Source organism: Cebus imitator, unplaced genomic scaffold (genome assembly GCF_001604975.1).
Source record: "Cebus imitator isolate Cc_AM_T3 unplaced genomic scaffold, Cebus_imitator-1.0 Scaffold334, whole genome shotgun sequence".
Lineage (NCBI taxonomy): Eukaryota > Metazoa > Chordata > Mammalia > Primates > Cebidae > Cebus > Cebus imitator.
The window spans coordinates 161,410-186,683 of record NW_016107649.1 but is presented as its reverse complement, the minus strand read 5'-3'; the positions used below and the strand labels follow the sequence as shown (position 1 = coordinate 186,683).

Sequence of the window (25,274 nt, the reverse complement as noted above, 5' to 3'; positions counted from 1 at the left end):
AAAAAAAAAAAAAAAAAAAGATGGTAAAGATAATACGAAAATAAAGGAAACACACTAAATGATCATCTGCAAACCAGTAGAGTAGGAAAGCTAGCATGTATCTAGAACAACAGAAAAGGGATACTCTGAAAGGAAAACATTCGCAAAAGAGAGAAATATGGAAATACAGAATCCCAAAACTCTTACCTTTAAATAACAAAATCTTGCACTCTTAATAGTATATTAGAACTGAAAAGCATCAGGAGTCCTCATTGCTACAGCTGAACTGCAGCAAAATTGTGATGTCTGAAGTTGGCAACTACTGTCCTCAAGGCCAGCAAAGGTCCTGCCTGCTGCACTCTGCCACTCCCTGATTACGTTCTAGTACCCAAGACTTCACTAACCACTCTCCCCTTATCTTCCAAAACCCACTTCCCAAAAGAGGAGTCTATATCACTTGTTTTTATTCTAATAAGAATTTAAGTCTGAGTTACCTTTTCTAGGGGTGCTTGGGTTTAAGCCTTAATCCTAAATTTCAATGAAGGGTTTTGGTCTTCTGAAAAACAGATTTTCACCACCAGTGCACAGTAGCAGAGAAATTGAGAACTGGAGCCCTTCCTTTGCTACTTACAAACACAGTCTTTCATTTTAACTGTTACATAGGATCTTGAATTAATATTTTAGACCTAAATGGTTTTTATGCCTTTTCTTAATTTCCAAAAGTTACTTGAAAAACTAGAGCAATTTTTTTATACCTGCCTAAATAAAAACTTTTAAGATTTTATGTGCCCAAAGATGTACTTCAGTTGACATCATAAATATATCCTATAAAAATGCTAGGTAGGGGCAAGCAGAATAGGAAAAGCAATACAACAAATCTTTCTTTCCCTGCTGTTTTTAAAAATAGGCTATTCACTGGTCTAGTCTTCCTTGAAGAAATTGTCATGGCACAAACAAAATAGACGTGAACGGAGTATTTCAGTGATCTATCAGAAATTATCTTTCTTGAGAAGAAAAAGTCATTTTTATAAAAAATAAATGAGATGGAAAAAAAAAGGAGGGGAAGGAAGAAAACCTCTTTATCTCAAGTCCCTAACACTTTTCAGAATGAATGATTTCTGACTTACACCAAGATACAAACTACTGACACATTTGGATCAAGCATGTATCCGTTTTTAGGACACATATCACTTGAAAACTTGCCATGCTATATTTAGTTAGAAATAAACATATCTACTGGAACATACACATGTGGAAAATGTGCTCTTGCTGTGAAAGCTGCAGTGCCTTGTTAACACAAGTCCAATACAATGAGAACGCACATTCATAGCTGGGAAGCCAGGGAAGAGTGCAAAGGAGGGACATGAGCATGTTTTAACGGCTGTGATAATTTGCCATGAAAGGATGTTAAGGCCGTAGCTCCTTGCTGCAGCATGCCATGTGCTGCTGAATTAAATTACTGCCATGCAGTCTGCGAGCAAAGGAATGTGTAAACAGGCCATATATCCTTGCATCAGTTCCACAGAATGTTGCACAACACAAAATGCCTCTCGATGTGTCATTTCCTTCTTGGCTATATTCCCAGCTCCTGACAGCCAGTCAACAAAAAAAAGAAAAAAAAAGGACTGAAAGATATTTAAAACTGGTCTTCTCAAGAGCACATTCCACCAACCACCAGACATAACCTCCACCAGCGCTTCTGACCCGTCCCCCCGCCCCCCATCCTTCTTGAAGAAGGGAAAACAGAGAACAGTGGAGTTTTTTTACTGTTATTAATCTCTTAAGTAAAAGATTTTCTACAATGTTTTATATCCTAGTAGCCAAGTGATGAATATCTATGACAATCAAATTGCTGCTTATATTTGCCAACTTGTAAATATCAAAACATGGCATTTACCCATAAATTCTATTCTTTGGGCACTTCAGAGACAGTGAAGAACCCGGGGGAAAGTCTGAAAGTCAGGAAGTTAAGGGCTTCTCTACTAATGCTTTGCACTAGGGACTAAAACCCAGGCCTGTGGCATCTGGAGCATGGCTCAAAGCCTATCAAGGTTTTTCAAATTGTCTTCACAGGCAGCAGGGGTGTGAATGCAAAAACTGTGTCCGGAAGAATCAAATAACGTTCAAAAATTTATCTGCTGTCCCTCTATCCAACACATTTTACGTGTCCCCCCACCTTCTTTCGCATGTAACCAATATCTAAATAAGCATCCTCCTGGGCAGGGCACAGTGGCTCATGCCTGTAATTCTGGCACTTTGGGGGGCCGAGGCGGGCAAATCACGAGGTCAGGGGTTTGAGCCCAGCCTGGTCAACATGGCAAAATCCTGTCTCTACTAAAAATACAAAAAATTAGCCAAGTGTGGTAGCATATGCCTATAATCCCAGCTACTCAGGAGCCTGAGGCCAGAGAATCACTTGAACCAGGGAGGCAGAGGTTGCAGTGAACCGAGATCCCACGATTGTACTCCAGCCTGAAAGACAGAGCAAGACTCCATCTCAGAAAAAAAAAAAAAAAAAGCATCCTCCTTTGGTAAATAAGCAAAGAACACGGGCCGGTCTTTGGCATAAAAAGCCTATCCCTTCGCCCAACTAGGATGAAAAGTAATAGATAATAAAAGAGAGCTGGCCGGGTGCAGTGGTTCAATCCTATAATTCCAGCACTTTGGGAGGCTGAGGTGGTGGATCACAAGGTCAAAAGATCGAAACCATCCTGGCCAACATGGTGAAACCACATCTCCATTAAAAATACAAAGTTAGCCCGGCGTGGTGGTACACGCCTGTACTCTCAGCTACTTGTGAAGCTAAGGCAGAAGAGCCGCTTGAACCCAGAAGGCGGAGGTTGCAGTGAGGTGAGATCATGCCGCTGCACTCCAGCCTGGCAACAAACTGAGACTCCAACTCAAAAAAAAAAGAGAGAGAGAGAGAGAGAAATGCGCCACTGACATCAGCTGGAATGAGGAAGAGAAAACGTCAGCCCCTCCACTCTCTCCACCTCCAGGTTGGAAAGCAGTCTCAGAACTAGGTGGAACTGCATGAGAAAAATGAGATGATGTCTTGCCTGGACCACCTATTTTGTTAAGTCTGTTAACTCAAGTTTGTTAAGGTAAAACTTCTGCAATGGGACATGCCTCAAAAATATGGAGAAATGAAACTTCTCTAAACAATTACAGATTTGTTGATGAATTGGGCACAGGTGAGAATGAGCAAACAGGAAAAGAAAATAGTTTAGCTGCAGAGCCTAAGCCGAACAAGCTGAGTGAAGCAGAATACTAGGCAAGGCTAGAAATACCAACAGTGCCCTATACTTCCAGATAACTTCTCATTCACCTAAGTAAGCACCAGAACCTTACTGAAGGTCACACACAGATCCAAGTAGAGAAATGTTGCAGCAATGTACTCTGAGCCAGCAAGAAAGGAGCAAGATCACTGGAGGAAAAAAGGCAGAGCTTCTCCTTTCTCCCAGGTTGAGACAGGTGGCTGGCTGATCAGTGGTGACTGCTAGTGCCCTGGCAGGAAGTACACAGTTCACAGCTTTGGTCTCTCCTTGAGAGTAAATATAGTTTACTTACCTGAGATGCAATACCACAAAAATTTTTAGAAACCCACTCACATGTATCAGGCAGTAGGTTTGCAAGGGTGGCAGCAAGCAAGAATTTCAAAGTTAGATGATATAAAGTATAAATCCTCTAATCGTGGCTGGGCATGGTTGCTCACACCTGTAATCCCAGCACTTTGGGAGGCTAAGTCAGGCAGATCACCTGAAGTCAGGAGTTCGAGACCAGCTGGCCAATACGGCAAAATCCCGCCTCTAGTAAAAATACAAAAATTAGCCGGGTGTGGTGGTACACACCTGTAATTTCAGCTATTTGAGAGGCTGAGGCAGGAGAATAGCTTGAACTTGGGAGACGGAGGTTGCAGTGGGCCAAGATTGAGATCGTACCATTCCATTTTGAAAAAAATTTTTTTAAATAAATAGATAAAATTCTAATCTTAACCATCTGAGGATTCATAAGGTATTTCTGACAAAGACTTGTCATGTTGCCAGGTAAGGCTCATACTTCTCTGTGTTCAAACACTTAATGTTCTTCTCATTTGAGTACTGATCTGCCAATACCAAGCACCACAAGGGAATACCCACCACTAATTCATCTGATATTTACCAAATTTGTTCAATTCAGAATGACGCTACCATTAGACTAGTAAACTTAGAGTCACTTTCTTTGAATGTCCCCTAGATTGAAAAAGCCAAGAGTCCTTACACAAGAGAGCACCTAGAAAAAATTATTTCTCCTGTTGTGACAACTGCCAGCTAAGCACTTATGTAAGTTGACAACATTGGTGTTCCAATGAACCACAGCCCCCAACATTCATACCATTGGGGTTTATTCCCTTAAATCCAGGCTGCACCTGTGTCTTGCTTTACCAATAGAATGCAGAGGAAGCAATTCATGCCAGTTGTGAGCCTAATCCTTAAGAAGGCCCAACACCCCTGAGTGTAGTGACTCACAACTATAACTCCAGCCGAGCTCAACCATCCAGCCATCCCACCAAAGCATCAGACACATAAATGAAGCATCCAGGATGTTTCAGCACCAGCCACCTTCTGACTGCAGCTACCTGATGGACCCCAAGCCTGACCAATAGAAAAACCATCCAAATGAACCCCAATCAACCCACAAAATCATGGAAAATAATAAACTGGGTATTATTTTAAGCCATTGTATTTGAAGATAGTTTGTTATTTAGCAATAGACAACTGAAAATACAGCAAGAGAATCCAAAGTATTCTGTGTAAGGTGATTTTGTTTTTTCCATCCTCTGCACAACGAATAATACCTTTTTCCATCAGTCCCCCTCCCTAACTCTGAACCACTCCTATAGAATGTGATGTTGCTAACCAAGTTTCACATTCCTGTAGAAATTATTTAAATCAGACTGGAGTTGTAACCAAGTGCACAGATGGGAACAAGGGATCCTAATAGAAACTGATGTTTAAAAGAGTTAGGTATCTAAATGCATTACTACTGCTGCTCCTGCTACACCACTTCTCTGGCTGAAAGTTGTTCTTCAGCGCTAGCTTGCCAACAGAAGGTCAAAATGCCTTGCCTAAACACAAGACTTACAAATTTGGGATCTTAAGTATGATGTCATGTCTTAAAATGATAAGCTGGCAAAGAAAATAAATGGCATTTTGTAAAGATGTGCACCATTTTCATGTTTACGCTACTTAAGATGAAGGTTCTAATAAGTCATCGGCTATGTTCCTTTAAAGGGAAGTTTTATAACCGAGATGAATCACAACTGCAAAAGATCAAAGTTAAAAAACATCAATGATGCCATAGGGTACTTTTTAATCTTGTAATGAGTGATGATCATGTGCTCTTATGAAGTTAGTCCAACTGCCAACGCCAGATGTGTATATTAAGAAAAGAAGTTGTTTGTGATGTGACAGCACTGGTTCAGCTGCCAGAGACAGAAAACACAGGAGGATGAAACCTTTCGGATTTTTGAGTGAAAAGCAAGTCTTGGCAGATGTGTTGATAGGCAAGGCCTCAGAGTGGGGTACTAGTACCATAGCATCCGCTCTTGGACTTTGTTGCAAATAAATTAAATTTATCATTAATTGTGCACAGCTTTCCCTGGGCAGCATGAATATCTGCTCAGGCACAATTTACTATACTTATTAGTGTCATTTACCAATGAGCAAAATTAGTAAAGCCATCTGCAGGGGGAATAAAGTAATATACCAGAGGAGAGAATGTATAGCTGGTTTCTGTTTTCTAGCAGCCTACCATAAGCAAAACTCTACAGCAAACCTCTGACACTGAAGAAATCGATGTAATAATAGCTGACACTTAATGTACACTTACTGCGTGACAGTCACTGTGCTACCCATTTTACATACAATAAAACATTTAACATTCTTGCAGCAACTGATGAGGATGGTATTATTATCATTCTCACTTAAAAACATGAGAAACCCAAGGCAAAGAGAAGTTAGGTAATTTGCCTACCTCCATACAGTTAATAAGTAGTGGAGCTGGGATTTCGATCCAAGCAGTCTGACATAACGACCCAATCAAGTTAACCCAGAACTTGTCCTTGTTCAAACAGCTGAGCTACCAGAAGCAGCCTTTTCAATATATATTCAGATCTTTAGAGGAAGGAGTAAAATTCCATCAAGAACCAATAGTACAAAATCCTCAACTCCTTCAAACCACTATAAGTAATAAACAGAAGTATACTACTTTTATGACTAATAACCGCTAATTAAGGAATTATAATTTGGGGGTAGAGGAGGCTAAACAATTCTATAAATTGTTCCCCTACCCCCCACCCACGCAGGAAAGGGCTTTTACTAAAGCCCTTCTCTGTTAAGGATCAATAAAATAAGCCACTTTGAATAAGCAAGGCTTGATAAACTACAATTTGGCCCACCACTTGTTTTTATAAGTAAAATGTTAGTGGAATACACGTTGAGTATCCCTAATCTGCAAATCCGAAATGCTCCAAAATCTGAAAGTTTTTGAGTACCAAACGTGATGCCACAAGTGGAAAATTCCACACATAAGTACATAACACAAACTTTGTTTCATGCACAAAATTACTTAAATATTGTATAAAATTATCTTCAAGCTATGTGCACAAGGTGTATATGAAACATACATGAATGTTTAGATTGGCTCTCATCCCCAAGATATCTCATTATATATGCAAATATTTCAAAAATTTTTTTTAAATTGAAATTCAAAACATCTCTGGTCCCAAACATTTTGGATAAGGAATACTCAACCTGTGTAGCCATGACTATGAATTTATGTATTTGCTTGCTGCTTTTGAGCTACAATGGCAGAGTTGAGTGCTGGTAAGAGAGACCACCATACGGCCCCCAGACTCTAAAGGATTTGCTGTCTGGCAAACTACAGAAAATGTTTGCCGATTTGTGTTCTAGAGGATCTCCCATTTAACATTAGATGCACCAATGAATCAAACTCCTATTGTACTCACTGTTTAAGAAAATTGGAAACCTTGTGCATTTCCAACACCTGGGAGTGTCAAAATTAAAGAACAATATTGAGAAGAGTGATATGCTACAAATATTCAATGCCCAGGACGGCCAAGAGCAGGGAGGAAACAAATAATCCAGCAGAGTCCAGGTTGTAGGATTCAGCTGTCGCTGCAAGCAGACCTCTCCTCTCCAGACACTGACTTTGTGAAGTCACCTCATGATATGGGGAAAACGACCCAACATTTTCACAGATATTTTCAGTTCATAAGACATGTTACTCAGGCTTATCTAGGGCAGGTGGTCTACCACTTCCAGATCTGTATCTGCTTCCACCGCCCACCCTGGGCACCACCCAAAGCCTGCACTCAGCTCCCACATATACCACCTGGCCCCTCTACTCCTAACTCTCATTGCTTTCAGAGCACTTCTCTGCCTTTACAAGGCAGTGAGTCTATTGACTAATTTGGCCAAAAACCTCTCTGCAATGAGGTACTGCTATCCACACTTGAAACAGAAGTGACTTTCCCAAAGCTACCCCTGCCTTCTCACTTATGGTTGTATTGTTCAGAACACGGCAGCACCTATACTTCCCTGTTTCCTCTTCCAACCATCAACTTTTGAGCATCAACTCTTGTGTGCATGTATACACACAAACACTCTCTCTCTCTCTCACGCGCGCGCACACATGCACACACACACACACACACACACCGTTTTTCCAAGAACTGAGAAAAACAGCTGAGATCAGCAGGAAACATCTTTAAAAGATAAGCATTAGTGGTGCTACATGTCAAAAACCAAGTATCCTGCTTTGTGCATGACTAAAATGGACGTCCTGCCTTTTCAGGAATTCAGGGGCCAGTCTGACCAAAAGTTAGAGGGTATCTTCCATCGTAAGGCATCATCCGCAACTTATAGCCATCCAGAAAAGGCAGGCAAAGCCCCAACCCAGGCAAAGCTGCTCTGCTCTGTTCTATTCACCTGCACTGCATAACCACTAGCCCTTAGGACTAGAGACTTGGGGCTTACACACATGTGTACAGCAATCACCTAACAGGACATTCCCAAACCGAACAGACAGGGCCAGCACTGACTCAACATTATGAACCTGGAAGAATGCCATACACATGAAAGCAGAAGAAAACAAAAACCTCAAAGACTTGCTTTTGAGGCAGGAAACCTCCCTAGTTCAGGCAAGCAGTCAGCCTTTGTGAAAAGAGACAGCAGCAAAAAGGACAGGAGCCACCATATGTTCCCACTGCTAGGAAGGTATGCTACTTGGGTAGAGACAAAACTTTATGAGACCTTTTCTCTCATTTTAGGGGAAGAAAAGACTTGCCACTCTCATGGTCTGGGCAGGTTGGTCGCTATAGAACAAGTACTCCTGCCAGCTATACCTCCACCACACACCAAATTAAACTCCCTAAATGCAGTGTTTAGGATTCCAATGTATTCACTCAGCAAAGGCAGAGTTCTATATGATGTTTCCATTGGCACAGAATTGTTCATGGTTTATATATTAAATAGTCTTTAATCTCTAAATAAATACCGCTATGCTGAGTTTGTTCAAATTAGTTTTTTGCTGGGGGTGGGGGAAGTAAACCTCGTTCAATTTAGATTTAGAAGGAAGATACATATTGGCCCAAAGAGATTATGTGCTCTACCTGAAACTGATTGCCGGTGAAACCTTCTGGATGTTCAGACAGACAAATAAACCAAGATGGATTTAAAGGTTGTTTGACTCTATCTGTTAAAAGAAAACTACCTATAACAATTACTAGAGCATGACCAAACAACAGTGTTGTAACAATCAAGCAAGTTATCATTTGCAAATAAATTCTTTGTAATTAAGCAGTGTGCTTTTCATAAAGGGAATTGAGTGGGCGAGTTAAAAAGCTAAAACACATTCTTAGGCCATGGGAAACACATGCAAATGCTTTTTGACTAAGCTCAAGATTTTTAAGTTTACTGTTTTCTTCCTCAGCTCTCTTGGGTCTATTATGCCCTATTATGTTCACTAAATGAGAAGAATTTCTTAGCAAATAGTTAACACCAACTGAATAATTATTCACTCATTTCCCAACGCTACGGAGGCCTTAGCAATTATGTGGCAAAGGTTAAAACCGTAATTTTATTTTCTACTAACTCTGAAGTTTGACTAACTGTCCCTCACTTAAAAAAATAAATAAATAAAAATAAAAAATAAATAAAAAATGCAGATAGCAAACTCTGCAAAGACACAATGGACATGAAAGTAACACTAACTCATTTGGAATAAATGCCTCACAGGGTCTCTGGAAACGTTATTACCATTTTCAATAAAGAGGGGAGTACTTACTTCTGGGTTCCCGAGGTCCATCCACTGTAACTTTAATTGCTCTGTGATAGGTAGCTACTTGGGGAGGATTTGTGAAGACGGTTATGGTCAAGGTGAAACTCTTGCCTGCAGATAGAAAAGGGGAAAATATATAGTGAATATTAAAAGACAATACTGATGATTACACAGCAACATAGATTTCCAAACTGCATAAGCATCTCTAGGGAGGCAATGACACTAAGACAAGAGTCAGGACTCCTTCTTCTAAACTGGAAACCCTCCGATGGCCACTTGAGGACATTTCCAAACTTGCTTAGTGTCAAGATCATTGCCCTCATTGCAGTACTACACAAGAAGACTTGAATTCCAAAAAAGCTCCTCAGTAGCAACAGTTGTAATGAAAACAAAAACCCTGGTCCACTTGAGGAAGGTTCCTTTTCTTTCAGTTTTCTCCAACATCAGGAACATGTCCAAGCACAGACAATTTTAGAAGTCTTTATTTAGGGCTAGGTCATGACCTCATGAGAGAACAATAGTAAATCATTGTTGATTATGTTATTTACTTCAAATGGCTTTAGCATTTCATTTGCTTAGCTGCACTACAATAAGAAGATAAAAGAGGCAAGTTCTTATGGGAATCATTTTAACAGGAGCCAGTGTCTCCTGTCCTGGCCTTAATGTGCCTGTGGTATGATGATTTCATCATTACTGGAACAAAGATTTTCTCCTCCCTGCCTACCCCTCCTCTAACATACATCCCTGCCGTTACATCTTGAAATAACTCCCTGACAGTGACTTACGTTTTGCTAAATGAACATGACATCTCTCAATATAAACACAAATTTTGCTTTTAGCAGAAGGAGTGCTTCACTGAAATATTACATCGGATGCTTCAAAATAATGAGCTAAAAGCGATGAGTAAGAAGGGAAAAGTTGAGCAGCAGATTTGGATGTCTTCTTTCTCCAGAAGAAGATACCACTCTCTGTTGCACAGACTCACTAACAGTTGTAATCAGTTAGATTTGCAACGGTTAATCATGTCAGATAGTCAAAACTGCAAACTGTTACAAGACAGGAAGAGGTGGGCGTAAAACAGTGACTCAATAAAACATTCAGCAATCTCAGGCCAGAGTACTCATTTAGTCTGCTCCTGTAACAGACCTTTAAAAAGCTCATTTTGTTTTGCTTTATTTTTTTGGTCAGAGATTCTTTTGCCCTTTACTGAACACTGAGAGTATTAAACCAAAACACAAATCTTTGACAATATGTACCAAGGCAAAGTTTAATGCAGTCTTTTCAAAGCTTAATATGGAACAGGTTATATATAAGGCTTAATGTAGAACAGGTCTTTGGCTGTCAAGTCTAGTGAATGGGTTTTCTTTTCAACCTAGACCATTTAAGTTCCTAAAATCTGTTTAAGACACACATCATTTGTTACTGAGTATAAATAGTTTTAGGTCTCCTTGGCTATACTTTTTCATGGCCAAAGGGAATAAAACAGGAAAGAAAAACCAGGAATGGGGTGGACGCAGTTTGAATAGGGAAAGGTGAATAACAATTAGAATCGTATTAAGTGCCACTTCATAAACATTATCTCATTTAATCCTCCCTTCTTAGATTTCTCACCCCCATTTCACAAATAAGAAGACTGAAGCCCCAAGAGACTTAGTAATTTACCCAAGTTCACACAACTAATAAATGGGAAAAATGAGGATCTGAACCTCATTTTTCAGACCCTAAAATTAATGCTCTTTTTTTTAAAATAGTCTGTCACTTGGCCACTTCCTTAAGTGGCTTGATCACTTGCCACTTGAAAAAATTAATAAGTAATTTATTTCTAGATGTGTCCCAATCAGGTCTACGTGCCCAAGAAACAGTAAGTATAAATGGACTAATGCAATATCTCAGGGTGATGAAAGCATCGAAAGAGTCGTTGAAATATCATATTTTATCGACTATATTGGATATTACATAAATTTAAATTATTTATAATTGGTTAGCAAAGAGAGGCTTTATTATAAACATTAAGACTAACCAGAAGAATAAACCAGCCAGGAGTTTAAACTAGTTACAGAAAACTAAAAAGTCTACAGAAAAAGAGACCAGAAACTTGAATAGGAAGCCACGAGGTCCAAGTTAGAACCTGAAAACAATGGAAAGATTGCAGAAAATGAAACAGCTGAATCTCTAGATTGAAAGTTAATTTACACTAAAACATTTTAAAGTGCCATTTTGGGTCAGATTAGTGGTCTATGGACTGCCAGGATTGCCTTTTTAACAGTGGCTCCCATGGCTGTGTTCCAGAGTCAGTTTTCATCTATGGCACTCATCTTAATAAATCAAGGATGTACAGAGATCTGAAGTATCCTGAATGTCTCTAAATATAACCTGCTAGAAAGATTGTCAGCCAGGCACGGTGGCTCCTGTCTGTAATCCCAGGACCAGGGGAGGTGGAGGTGGGTGGATCATCTGAGGTCAGGAGTTCGACACCAACCTGGCCAATGTGATGAAACCCTGTCTCTACTAAAAATACAAAACTTAGCTGGGTGTGGTGGTACACGCCTATGGTCCCAGCTACTCAGGAGGCTGAGGCATGAAAATCACTTGAACCTAGGAGGTGAAGATTGCTGTGAGCCAAGATTGTGCCACTGCACTCCAGCCTGGGCGCAGAGTGAGACTCTGTCGCAATTAAAAAAAAAGGAGAGAGAGAGAGAAAAGGAGATTGTCCCTAAATTTATTGAAATCAGTTTTGGGAATAGTTCTACTTTAGACCTTTACAACTTACTTAAGATATGAAAAGTCATCTATGTTTCCCCTAAACTGAGGGAGACACCACATGCAGGAACAAAAGCCAAATATAAAATTCACCCTTCAAGTATAAAGCATTTAAATGCTCAGAGTGGAATCAGTTCTCTATAAAAACTTTTTTTAAAAAAGAGATGGGTTTAGGGGAGGAAACATGTATTTAAGTGTAACTATGATCTCCCAAAATCAAACCCTGAGGATCAAGATGTACTTAACAACTGCAGCAAAAGTAAATGAGGCTCCTTTTACTTCTTATTGACCCTTCAAAAGAAATATGTATGCAATGTTGAAGAAACTTTCAGAAATTACCAACCAATTAAGTAATTGGTTCTTTATCCCATAATAATAATGCACTTCCTAAGTCAAATATTTATGTGGGCATTCATGATTTCCTTAAATTAATTTTTTTTCAAAAATCCACTTTTTTCACTTTCCATAAGTGATTTTTTTTAAAAGCAGGCTTTTATTTTAAAATGCAGGCTCTTATTGAGGGAGCTAGCAGTCAGTAGATAACTAATTGTGTCATCCATGGCTTCATCATGGATGATGAAAAAAGAAAGTATACCAAAAAACAATTTAAGGACCAAAATCATTTTAAACACTTCTCTTTAAAATATTAAGGAGAAAAAAAAGGAAAAGACAATAAAAAACATAAGCCACTTCTAACTTAATGCAAGTTCCATTGATGCTCTACTTTTATTCCAGCACTTTCAAAAGTTGTGGTCATAAGATGACCCATAAAGCCAAAGTCAGCAATGACATGACTCCTTTATAATCTAAGATTGTTTTTCAATTTCTGAGAGTTTATGTTTCTATCGGTGGAAAGAAAAAAAATGTAATATTTGAGGAACTTGGTGCTTTTTTGTAACACTACTGAAAATAGAAGTATTTAAGGCCGGGAAAAAAAATACAATGGTAGCAGCATGTTGATCCAGACTTAATAAGAGAACTGTAGAAGTGTCAAAATCAAAGAGGAAGTTGGAAAGAGTCTGTTATAAAGCAGGTCAGGTACAAAGGGTACAAAGGCAGGTTAAAGGGTTTCCTGCCACTGAAAAACTGACCCATTTTTTTTTTCAGAGTTTGATCTGTTATCAGTGTTTTCTGTCCTTTTTTTCTCTTCATCTCAGCTTGATATTACTGTTTCCTTTCATACAATGTTAATACAGTGATATAAAAATCTATTATTAGTGATAAATCAATTTTTCTTTCTCTCTCCACCCACTCCCCCTACCCCCCATCTAAGTTTTGAAGACAAGTCTGGACCAATTTCTCCATCCTGCCTCTGGCAGCAGACTGCAGCATTTCAGATCCTCCACCAAGTCCCGGCTGCTTCAAAGGAAAAATCCTACTTTCTTCAGTTAAGATCATAAGAAATATAGGGGGAGGGGGTCAGCTCTGTTTGGACATAATTACACTTCATCAAAAGAAGCTTTCTTCATCTTCCATGCGTGAAAAGTCTGCAAGCAGTTAAGTCTGTCTTTTTTTTTTAAATATAAAAATTGCTATTTGGGAAACCAGCCAAAACTCAGAAAGCCAATATAGTAAAACAGTGCACACCCTTTGTTTCTCTTTGAAGTTTCTTAAATAAATATGTTGAGGGTTTACAAAGTACACTATCACTTTGCCATAGCTTCTATTCAAATTGATCAGAAAAAAGCTATGCAGCATCTATATAATACAAAAGCAAGATAAATGAAAACACTGGCTTGAATCTGTAATGTAAAATCAAGCATGGCATCCAATCCTTTAAAAACTAAAATTCGTTACTCTAGTTAAAAAGAAAGTATTATTACATAAGAAGAAAGATGCAATTCAGAGCATACAGGTAAATCATCATGTTCACATTTTTCTTCATTCTTAATAGAATAAAAGAGAAACTTTAATTGCATAGTGGACCTGCATAAGTAAATGAGAAAAAGGAAGAATGAACACACAAACACATACTCCAAACCTAATCAGTCAATAGTGATACAGGATTTGTCTTTTTTCCTCTTTTAATGAAAGTGAACTAAACCTGATACAGAGATAACCCCCTTAGTTTTGATTCTACCAGAGGCTGTGAGCCTCATTTTATTTCAAACAACCTGTCAGTGACAGTATCTCATTAGCATGAATCTTTTTTTTTAGTTAAAAAGTACAACTTCTTGGCCCTGTTCCTAGAAAGTAAACTAAAACTACTCATCGGAAACAGCCTTGCTTGAATTTCCCTTATCAAGTTTTTACAATGGTAATAATTTGACATCTGATCCAAACTAAAGAGCAGTTATTAGACATGGTTTAAAAAGCTGTGCTTCTCATTTCCTATTCAAACCTGGGTTGCAGTGATGCCATAAGACTTTATTTCACCTCAGTCCTAAAGTGGTCTATTTTCTCTCTTCTTATCAAAATACTTAAAATGGAAATAATAGATTCGGTAAGTAAATAAATAAGCATAATGCTTCTAATAGGCGAGTAACTAGTAAAAGTGTCTCTGTAGAATAAGTAAATAAAAGCCAAAATATTGGCCTCCTTAGAGACTTTTTTTAAAAAGATTAACCTAATTTATCAAACAGTTACAAAAACTCTAATAGGGATAATTTTCTATGTATGATCCTTTTAAAGATCTCTAATTTTTTCATATGGATTCAGATGGTAGAAATCCTTACATAGTATGGAACTATTAATATTAGAGCACTAATCATTCATCTGTCTAGGCAACTTTACATAGTCATTCTAACAAAAGGAATACATTATTCACTTATTCAAATGAAAAGCCTTACATTAAAAAAACATGATTTTTAATAAATTATTATTATGAGGGTAAATTAAATCGTATAGAGGTAACCTGTGATAAGTAAAGAGCATTATGCTAGCTGTCCTTGCTACAACTCAAATGAAAACTGATATTATCAGGAAATTAATCCAACATATCCATTTTTCTTTCCCCTTTGCCACTCAATTTACTCAGTTATTTGACTCCTCATAATTCAGAAGTTGATCCTCCAACTGTCCTTTTCTCTACCTTATATACTCACACCCAGTGAAATTAGAAACTAGTTTTTCTGAAAATATTGTTTGAATTTTCAATATCATAAAATAAATGAAAAAGGCCTGAGTACTCAGAAAAACACTCAACTTCATCTGGATGTATTTAAATCAAATCTTTAGTAATTCTATTTAGAAAAAGAAGGTGCTGATTTGTATACAGACTAGTCTACATTTCATCAAAGGGGCCTAATGTGCTTATTCCATTATCAGTATCAAAAGTCAGAGACCTACCTCGTCCACTCCGGCCCACAAATCTCAGATCGTTGAACCTTGCTACTTGATTTTTCATAACAGCAGAGGCATTCCGGAGCTCAGCAGAATAATTTTCATCATTACCCGCCATGACAGTAACCACAGTCCCATCTGGTACCTCTCCGAGGGCTACCACCTACATAAAACAGGAAACACAGCAGCAATAATGGCACATCAGAAAGGCTTACAAACAGAATATATTCTCATTGTAAATGATGTGTCTTATCAGGACTCAGTGTTCTACTCCAGCCCAGTAATGGCCGACAGGAATGAGGCATCTGTGTATGAGTTGTGATGCCACTTCAAACAGACCAGTGTTTCAGGGTCCACTGATTTGAAAGACAGGCAAAAACTTTCTTCATTTGTTGTTGGATTCTTCACAGAAAATGTGTAATTTTTATTAAATCCCCATGTTAAGTTGTCCATGGGAATTATGCCACAGAAGGAAAGTGGATGCCCCATCTGCAGATTGTATCATACAGATCAAGGCATCACCTGTCTGCAGCCTTCCTCTCAGGGAGAGCCCTGAGGTGTGGTCTTATCCCATCACAGGCTAAAAACTAGCAAGTCTGGTCAGCTCCATGGGAGAAGATTTTTAAGTGAAACCCTGGAGTTTCTGACTACATAGAGCCTGGATATGGTGTGGTCTTTATCTCCTTACTTTGGGCTAGCACTTCGGCTTTTAATGACACTATACATATTCACTGAATACCCACTCTGTAGTGGGACCCAGTGGGATATCGGAAGTCATCAAGAAACTGAAGGTAAAAATAATTGATGAGAAATATTAAGAAAAAAATCTATACCCTTAGCCTGACATCTATGATGTCTTGTCCCAGCTGCCCTCCTGGAATGACATTACTTGACTGCTTCATCTTCAACAGGTAATCTGAAGCAAATTAACTCAATCAAGAAAAGGTCTAGATTAATCCATCTTTGGAACTAACAAACATTTTCTCTATTCCAAGACTAGAGATCACACTTTAACCTGGGTCTGCAAACGTGCAAATGTGTGCCTCTGATTAACACAGAGCCTGGTAAAGGGATACTGGTGCAGATCCTTCACTGTCATATATAAAACATATTCCCCCTAATCCACTGCCAAGATCCTGCCCTCGGTAACAATCCTTTCTCTCAACTAACTTCCAGGACTCTATATTCAGATTATTTCCACATCTTCCTCATTCTGTTTCCAGATGCCTTCATAGTAACTCAACAATGACCCCAGCTAAAGTAGCCCACGACTGTCTGACAATAACACCCCTGTGTGCTTGCCTGACTCGTAAACATCCCACTTATCTTTTCCTACTTCTAGTGCTAGTCCTCCTTTGTGAAGATTTCCATAAGACAAGCACAAACGTTTAATGCCATTTTCCCATAGAATTGGCTTATTAAAGTAGATTTCATATAGTATGATAATAGACGCTGTACCTATATTTTAGGGCTGAGTTTCCCCCATCCATGAACCCTACTGCAATACTCCTTCCACTATGTCCTTTCCTGCAGCCAGTAAAACAATCAAACAAACAAAAAACTTGTCAATATTTTTGTCACTCTTTTTTCTTAGGCTGTTTCTCAATTCCATTCCTTCCATTTAGCACTGTGTTATTCAGTTCAAAAATCAATAAAGCTTTCCTTAAATTACAGGCCCCACTTTCCACAGCATCCCACTGTACTCAAGCGATCTTCATTTCAATGTACATATATTAATATTAATGGTCTATGGCTGCTTTAAATATACCAGTCCAAAGCTGAGGGACTCACTCCAGGAGTCCAGATTATATTAGTTTGGAAACTACACTAGAGAAGGGCCTTCATCTCATCTGTCTTGTTTATACTTATTACCCTGCTCCCAAAACAGTGTCCAGCACATGGTAAGTGTTTAATATATATATGCTTTTTTTAAGACATATATAAGACAGAGTCTCGCTCTGTCACCCAGGCTGGAATGCAGTGGCGTAATCTCAGCTTACTGCAACCTCCACCTCCCAGGTTCAAGTGATTCTCCTGCCCCAGCCTCCTGAGTACCTGGAATTACAGACATCCACCACCACATCCAGCTAGTTTTTGTATTTTTAGTAGAGACAGCATTTCACCATGTTGGCCATGCTGGTTTTGAACTCCTGACCTCAGGTGATCTGCCCACCTCAGACTCCAAAAGTGCTGGGATTACAGGTGTGAGCCACTGCACCCAGCCAGATAAATATTTTTGAAATAAATGAAAGATCTCCATAAAGAGCCCCACTTTGCAGAGACAGAAGTCTGTGGGGCTACCAGCTAAAACTCTAAGAAGGCCAGTTGATGTTGAGTCAGCACCCCTTGCTAACAGCAATGTGCCCTTGCTCCAAACTCATTTTCTGACAACGTTTTCATCCCAGAGAAGCAGGAACCATGCTGCCGCCCCTTTCCCGGGAGTCTCCTGAGTCAAAAGTAATATCCCTTGAGAACAAGACTTCCTCCCTGCATAGTTCATCTCGTACCTCAAGTGGCTACTGAATACAGGTAATACTATACTCCTGATGGATGCAATATGCTTTTCAATTTTTCAAATTCACCATGCCAAAAATGTGAACATTTGAAAATACTGCAATAATTGACTACATTTGCCAGGATTCATCTGAATGTTTGACATTTTATACACTCGGCATATTGTGTTTTAACACCTGCTGTGTGGCTTTCTATGTCAAAGTAAATATGGACCCAGTAAGCATATTAATAAAGGCAGGAGAAAAGTTGTACTGTTTAGAAGAGAATGAATACACTAAAATCAAGAGGCTCCACTTTTTCCCCACTTCTGCTACATATCTGCCATGACTTCACACAAATAACTTCATCTCCAGGAACCACAGTTTTCCAATACAAATTGGAAAGTATGCAAAATGTAGAAGATACCATGTAAGTATAGAGTGTAATTATAATGATGTGCTTTTTGTAAGATGAGGAGGGTAACACAGTGTTCTCTTCCAAATCTGCTGTCTGCTAAACATAGGCTTTTACTTATAAGCATCCTTAAAGGATTCAACTGAATATGTACTTCTTCACTTCATGTCCTGAGATGTTCTTTGGTGTTGTTGAGAGATACAGGATGACTGCTGGTGGATTTAACTTGAGTCTGGCTACATTTCAGAAAAAAAATAAAGCAATCCTGCCCAATATAAAGGTTTTCAAGAGCTCTAGGACATTATTATTTTACTGCATATTTTTAACATAATGGATTTTTTTTAGTTAGAAGAAATGGCAAATTGATTCAATATGGGAAAATATGAAAGAAAAGATTCCTAAGAGTGAAATACATAAATCCATTTTACTGTGCTTAAGCAGTTAATACTGACCATATTCAACATGGGTATGTTATACATATCACATTTTACAAAACAAATAAATAATCACAAGTTGTGTGACTCTTCTATGAGGCTTAGAGCAAGGCCTGAAAAAATTACTAATGCTATGTAGCGACAATCTTTCCTGCTAAGGCTGAACTCTAGTTTGATGGCTAAATATACTGGTTTTTTTCTGCTATTCACTCTACCAAATCACATTGCCCAATGTTTTCCTGAGGGGAGAAAAAGGCTGGGAGTTGGGGGAAGTACTATATTTGACTTTATATCAATAAGAAATATAATTATATGTTTGAGAAGTTTTTTCTTTAAGTAGATCTCTGAAACTAAAAAGTTTCCCTTGGAGATTCTCAACTGTGTTTATCTAAAAGAAAACCAAAAGAATCAAAAAATTTTTACACATTTCATCTGTACCAAAACCAAGCAATGGAAAAACATTTTAAGGGGTAAGGCGCAGTCAAAACTCACTCTTTAACTAGTTAGGAGTAAGCACAAGTTAAGGTTTACTTCCATTCTACCCAATACGAAAGTACTCCTCTGCAAAGAATAATTTGCGATGAAATCTTAACAATTACATTTCTAGGTGCTTTTAAAATATAAAATCTACAAATTCAAGAAACTTCATGAGAAAAGGAGAAGTTTTCTGTCCTGACGTTTCAGAATAGTGAAAGACGTTCCTTTATTTAGCGCACCACACTATAACCAGCATTTAAATCCCATGATATGTGGTTTGCACAAAATAAAGCAAAAGGATATTTAACTGCAGTAATGCTATTGAAATTTTGTATGAGGCTCCTTATGACTAAATCTGTGAATCACTAAAAGAAGAGGAATGGAGAATTAACTCAAACCCTTAAAACAGTTTCTCTCGTCTTTTTATATGGAAATTAAAATTGCCCATGACATTTTCATGGACAGAAGTCTAGTCTTAACTAATCAAATACTCTTATAGGTCAGCATAATTTGGGACATTATACTTGTGGTATAATTGAAATATAATTATTTTTCAAGATAAAATCTGATCAGATCTTCCTTTGCAATAAAAAGAGAAGTGAATCTAATTGCAAAAAGCAAAAATGTTATTCCCATCATAACTATTTAAGGATAACTTTAAGCACAGTATCAAAACATTTCAACCAATACTACAGTTAATGTTTTGAATTTATCCTAGAATTTAGGAAAAACCCATTGAATTATAGAGAAGAAAAACACAGCATATCATTTCATAATTTTAAAAAATGCATGTCAAAGGGAAATTTTGATAAAAATTATTTCAATTTAAAGTAGCAACTTGTGGGCCATGTATCAAGGTGGTTTAGATCATCTAACAATAGATATTTTGGAATTTTGAAGGGATACAACCCATAATGCCAAAGGGGAAAAAATAATTAAAGATATCTACCATACCTATTTTCAAATATTTAATACAAGTGTTCTAAAAATTTTTTAAGTATTTATTTTCCACCTGAAATTATTTGTTCCAACTGCCATACTAGGAAGTTTATATATTCAGTGCCGAAATATTTAACTTTAAATAAGTTTTTTTTCACTGAAAGGCATAACACAAAAATGTGTCTGTCTTCATGCAACTTGAAATCTATTGTTTTACATAATTTTGCCTGATAATTTATATTAAGGTTAATAAGGATTTAACAGGCTTAATAACCTATTTTCCTTTGTTTAGATACAATTAGATTCAAAAAATATAAATATAAAATCTGATCATTAACTATGTAAGAAAAATACTACTCACGTATCAAGTATTTATTAGTTGCATATTTGTTTTCAGAGAGAGAAAAATGGCTAGTGATGTCGAAAAATTATTGTCAAACAGAAATTGCTCTGTCATTTTGAAACCCCTCCTTTTGACATGCACTGAAAGGTATTATTAAAAATACAGAATTAACTATGAGTGCCAGATTATATATCTAAAAATGTGTTTTATTTCTTTAACACTGCCAGGAAAACATATGATACTGATAAATATATATAGTCCAGTGTTCTCTAACTTAAAACAGCAGAATAGGCTTGCACTACTTTTAGTTTTAAAATGTACATCTGGACTTAAAATTTCTGCATAGTGTTTCAGCTTGAAGCTATTTAAGGCAACTAAGTTATGAACCCTGAACACCAGGCTTCACGGTGGAAATGCTGACAGACCCCTAACTAAAAGGGTGCTACCGGATGGAGAGTTGACATGTTCTCTCCACTACTACCTGACCATCAGCTAATGAGCTGAATTTGCAAATTACTTCTTTCTCACCAGAATTATCTAGGATAGAAAGGGTCTGGAATCCTCTAATAGTATGTCTTAACTATTTTAAGGTTTCAGTGAGATACACCTGAAAATGTTAAAAATATTTATTTCCGTTTCCTTGACACCTGGGGGGACCAAACATTTCAAAACTGCAGAACTTTGTTAAAAATACAATGTTAATAAACAACTTTATGAAAAGTATACTAGTTGTTTTTGCATTTTTACATGTAAAAATAAATAAATGTTATATAATCCCAAAACAAGAGTAGATGAACGCTAATACATTCTTAATTCAATACATTGCCAATATCGTGTTTAAATACTAGTTTAAATTGACATTTCAAAACAGTCTATTTAATTCATTTCTGATTCTCTGCAGTGTCAAGCTCAGTGCCACAGATACAAAATACGGGCTCAATAAATATTGTATTAATTTGAATACCAGACTTCACAACAAATAAGTTTTGTGTGTGTTTAAATGCATTTACCTATCTGCTATCTACCTGACAACCACTATAATTTATTTTTTACATAGCTCTAAATATCACTGCCAAATTGCTGTCACCACTTTTAAAACGGAGACTTCTTCATATTATTTCTTCATTGCAGATGTATTTGATTATATTGCAAGAGTGTAGAAAGTCTAGTGCTCTCAGGCTTTTATTCCAAAAGTAGGATAAAGAGAGGCTGTCACAATCTGGATGTTCCAAACATCCATACATTTCTTTTCAACAGAGAGACAAAACTTCTATACTGAGTAGATCTTAGCTATCACCCACGTTTTGAATTCTGTTTAACACAGATGTGGAGGTAGAGAGACATTGACAGTCAGGATTTAGGTTAACTCAATTCATTATTCAATTGATATAAATTAAAATATTTGATTAAATATGGTCTTGTTATCTACAGTCTGTCTACTGCTTAAGATAACAAAAAAATGTATTCTGTAATTCACAAGTTGATTAATAACAAAGAACAAAATGTATTTTCAAAATAATTTTTAAAGGGTGGTAATGAAAAAATCTTAAATGACAACCAAAATATCTGAGACTAGCTCAAGCTAAATTGCAAAAAGACATTCTTTCCATCCAAAATGCTCATGTTCAAATCAATTCAGTAGCATAAATAGAAGAGGATATTTCAAGATAGACCTTAAATATGTTTAGCAGAATGGTATATGGAACATCAAGGATCTAAATATCTTTAAAAATGTAAGCATCTATTCTTATATTTTCACATATTCTGATTTGTGGCATTATGCAGACACAATACCTACTTATTTGTATTTTTTGCTGCTTTCATCCAGGTCTGGGGTCTTAGGTGGCTTTTGGTTTGGAGGATTGGAGGGGTGTTGGTGAAAACAAATTTCCATTCTCATATAAGGCTAATTTAAAAATTCTGGGCCCTCAGACAATGGACATTGTAAAAGATATCTCTTGTGTGGAAATTTAAATTTCTACAGTTCACATGTATTCTGAGCTTTTCCTATTTCAAGTTACCAAACATTAACCTACAAAATGGGTGGTTTATAAAAAGAGAAATGTGACGGTTAAAAAAAAAAATTTCTTGAGCCAACTGCAAAATGAAACTTGCCCCAGAATGCAACATCCCCTTTCCATAACAATTCATTCTGATTTCTGTTCTGATATCAGACCTAGCGAGATAATCAGCTCTAATTGACCTGGACTCCTCTTTCTTTCCATCCCACCCACACACGGAATCTGAATTGGTGCCTGGGGTGGGGGTGATCAACAACTGGGAATTGTCAGTGGCCCGTGGGAGTTTGGCTCCAAGGTCCCCAGTGGAGAAACTGGACTGATCTCCCCCCCAACTTTTTTTGTTTGTTTTTTCACCTCCCCCAAGGCCTTTCGTGCCCTACTCTCCACAGACCTCAGAACCCAGGGGACCCAGGCCCACCTACTCAAGTTCAGAGGTTAGAAATGGCCCAAGGCACCTTTTTGAGAGTGCTCATCTCCACGTCTGGCTTACCGCCCCCTGCATCCCTGACGTCTTGCGGTGGGTACAGTCCTGCGTTTGTGGACAGCCCGGGAACCCGACTCCCCATCAACCCAGTGTGCGCTGGGCCCTGGGGGTTCGGCGTCTCCCAGTTGGAGAGGGTTGCCCCGGGAAATCCGGATCAAGTTATGGAGGCCCATCGGGCTACTGTGAGAGGCTCCAGATCCTAAATCCTCAACCTGTAGAGCACCTGACTGCGACTCCCGCGGCTGCCACCCACTCGCAAACTAACGGGCCGGGCAGGCACTAGAGTCCGCGGGACGCGCAGCGGCCTCTCTCAAGCCTCCGAGCTCACTCCGTGCTCAGGCCATCGGCAGGAGCCTCTCACCACCTTTCAGAAGCAGGAGGGACCTTTTAAATTTAAGTCCTTTAATAATAATAATAAAGCAAAAATGCAAAATTTCACCTCCGTTTTCAAGCTGGGCGAACCGAAGTTGTTCCACAGGTTTCCCTCATCCCTCCCTGGCCGGGCGAGGCGCAGAGCTTGGTCCCGGCTGGAAGAAGCGGCCCGAGCTCCCGCCCCCTCCCCTGGCCCGAGCCTCCCAGCACTCGAGGGTTCAGCCCCAGGCCCCCTGAACTCCCCCGCTCCGGGGCGCGCGGACGCTTCGGCGGCCCCGCCTTCCTCCCGGTAACGGGATCCGGCGTAGGTCAGCGAACAGAGCAAGCGCCCCCGTCCTGACACCCCTCCTCTGGAGACCCTCGGCTTGTCCCGGACCTTCCTGGGCTTGGGTAGTGCAGCCGGCGCGCCTCAGTCAGCACCCCACGCCCAGCCCCGGGCACTACTGCGGGGCTCCGGCACCCCGCGAATCCCGGCCCCGGAGCCCGGGAGGGGCCAGGACCGCTAAGCTCTGCGGGTCGGGGAAGCGGTCACCGAGACCAGCGGAGGGTCGTTTGGCTGGAAGGGAAGCGGGTGGGAGCGCGCGGAGCCCCAAAGAGAGGCGGCATGCGCAGCCCGCAATGCGGCCAGGCTGGGATGTCCGGGGAGGAGGACGCGGGAGCCCCGGGGGACAGTGTCGGGGATCCTCGCCCCCGGGAAAGGGGCGGGGTGGAGCAAGTCCACTAGCAGTGAGAGAGTGGGCACCTTGGGGATCCTGGGGGAAAGGGAGACGGCGCCAAGGAGTGGGTGAGAACGGAGGCCGGGCATGAGGCATGAGGGGTAATGAGCGGGTCTGGGGGACGGGGGCTGAAGTCGGGGTGGCCATGGGCACAGGTGGGCGAGGGAGGGATTTGCGCGGAGGGACTGCGGCCCAAGCCCGCCAAGGCATCCGGAGGGAGAGGCCCAGCCGGGGGTTTCTGGGGTCAGAGTCGCCAAGGCAGGCGGTCTTGGAGGACGTCCGGGGCCCAGCCCCGTGGGCAGGAAGACACCGGCGGGCAGGTTCCGCGGCTCCCGGCCGGGGGCGGGGGGCGGCGTAGCCTCTTACCTTGAAGGCCACGGGCAGGGTCTTGTTGCAGCGCCAGTGCGAGGGCAGCACCGAGCACAGGAAGTTGGGGCTGTCGGTGCGAACGAGCTCGGCCGGGTGGTCGGCGATGATCTCCACCATGGTGCGGTTGTCGTGCGGCGGCCGCAACCGGGGCACTGCAGCTGCTGCTGCCGCAGCCGCCGCAGCCGCCGCCGCTGCCGCCGCCGCCTCCTGCTGCTGCTGCTGTTGCTGCTGCTGCTGCTGTTGCTGCTGCTGCTGTTGCTGCTGCTGTTGCGCAGCCACCACCGGGCTCACGTCGCTCATTTTGCCGGGCTGCAGGCTGCTGGAGGGGGGGCTGAAGCGCCGGCTGGTGCTCGGATCTACGGGAATACGCATCACAACAGCCACAAGTTAGCGAAGTGGCCGGGGGAGGGGGAGGAGGGTGGAAATGAGGGGCAAGGAGGAAATTGGGGGGGTGGAGGCGAGACGGGGGAAAAGAGGATGGAGGTGATGGGGCTGAGGAGATGAGAAATCAAGTTTGATGAGGCCGACTGCCGGGCGGAGTCTGATGGGCCAACAAAGTCTGGCGATGCGGCGCAGTCGGGCTGGCGGGTTAGGGAGACCCGGGAGACGCAGATCTTTGCCGGAGCCTATGGAACACCCGGGGTGGCAGCTGCGAACGGGCGCGGGGGTGTGTTTGGCCCGGGGAGGAGGGGGACTTGAGTTTGCAGCTTGGAGTGGGGTCCCTTGGGGCACCGCGTCCTGGGTGCGCTGGCGCCCCCTCCCAGTTCGAGTCCGGTGGTGAAGCGGTGTTGGTTCAGCAGTCCAGCCCCCTGGCCAGCATTGCCGCGCGCTGCCCGCCACCGCCGCGCC

At 40.4% G+C, this 25,274-nt stretch overlaps 1 protein-coding gene across 7 annotated transcripts in view; it reads right to left on the bottom strand.

The window, feature by feature from the left end:
* Positions 1–25,274, bottom strand: part of RUNX2 (RUNX family transcription factor 2) — a 224,224-nt gene that overhangs the window by 101,840 nt on the left and 97,110 nt on the right. For 6 of the 7 annotated variants that reach the window (XM_017505118.2, XM_017505116.2, XM_017505119.2 and 3 more), the window contains 3 exons: positions 24,423–24,781; positions 15,370–15,526; positions 9,328–9,432 (listed from right to left, as the gene is read on the bottom strand). In XM_017505118.2, the coding sequence (XP_017360607.1) occupies positions 9,328–9,432; positions 15,370–15,526; positions 24,423–24,781 (621 nt within the window). Of the gene's footprint in view, positions 1–9,327; positions 9,433–15,369; positions 15,527–24,422; positions 25,273–25,274 lie in introns of those variants that run through there. The other variant, XM_017505120.2, reaches the window with a different exon arrangement.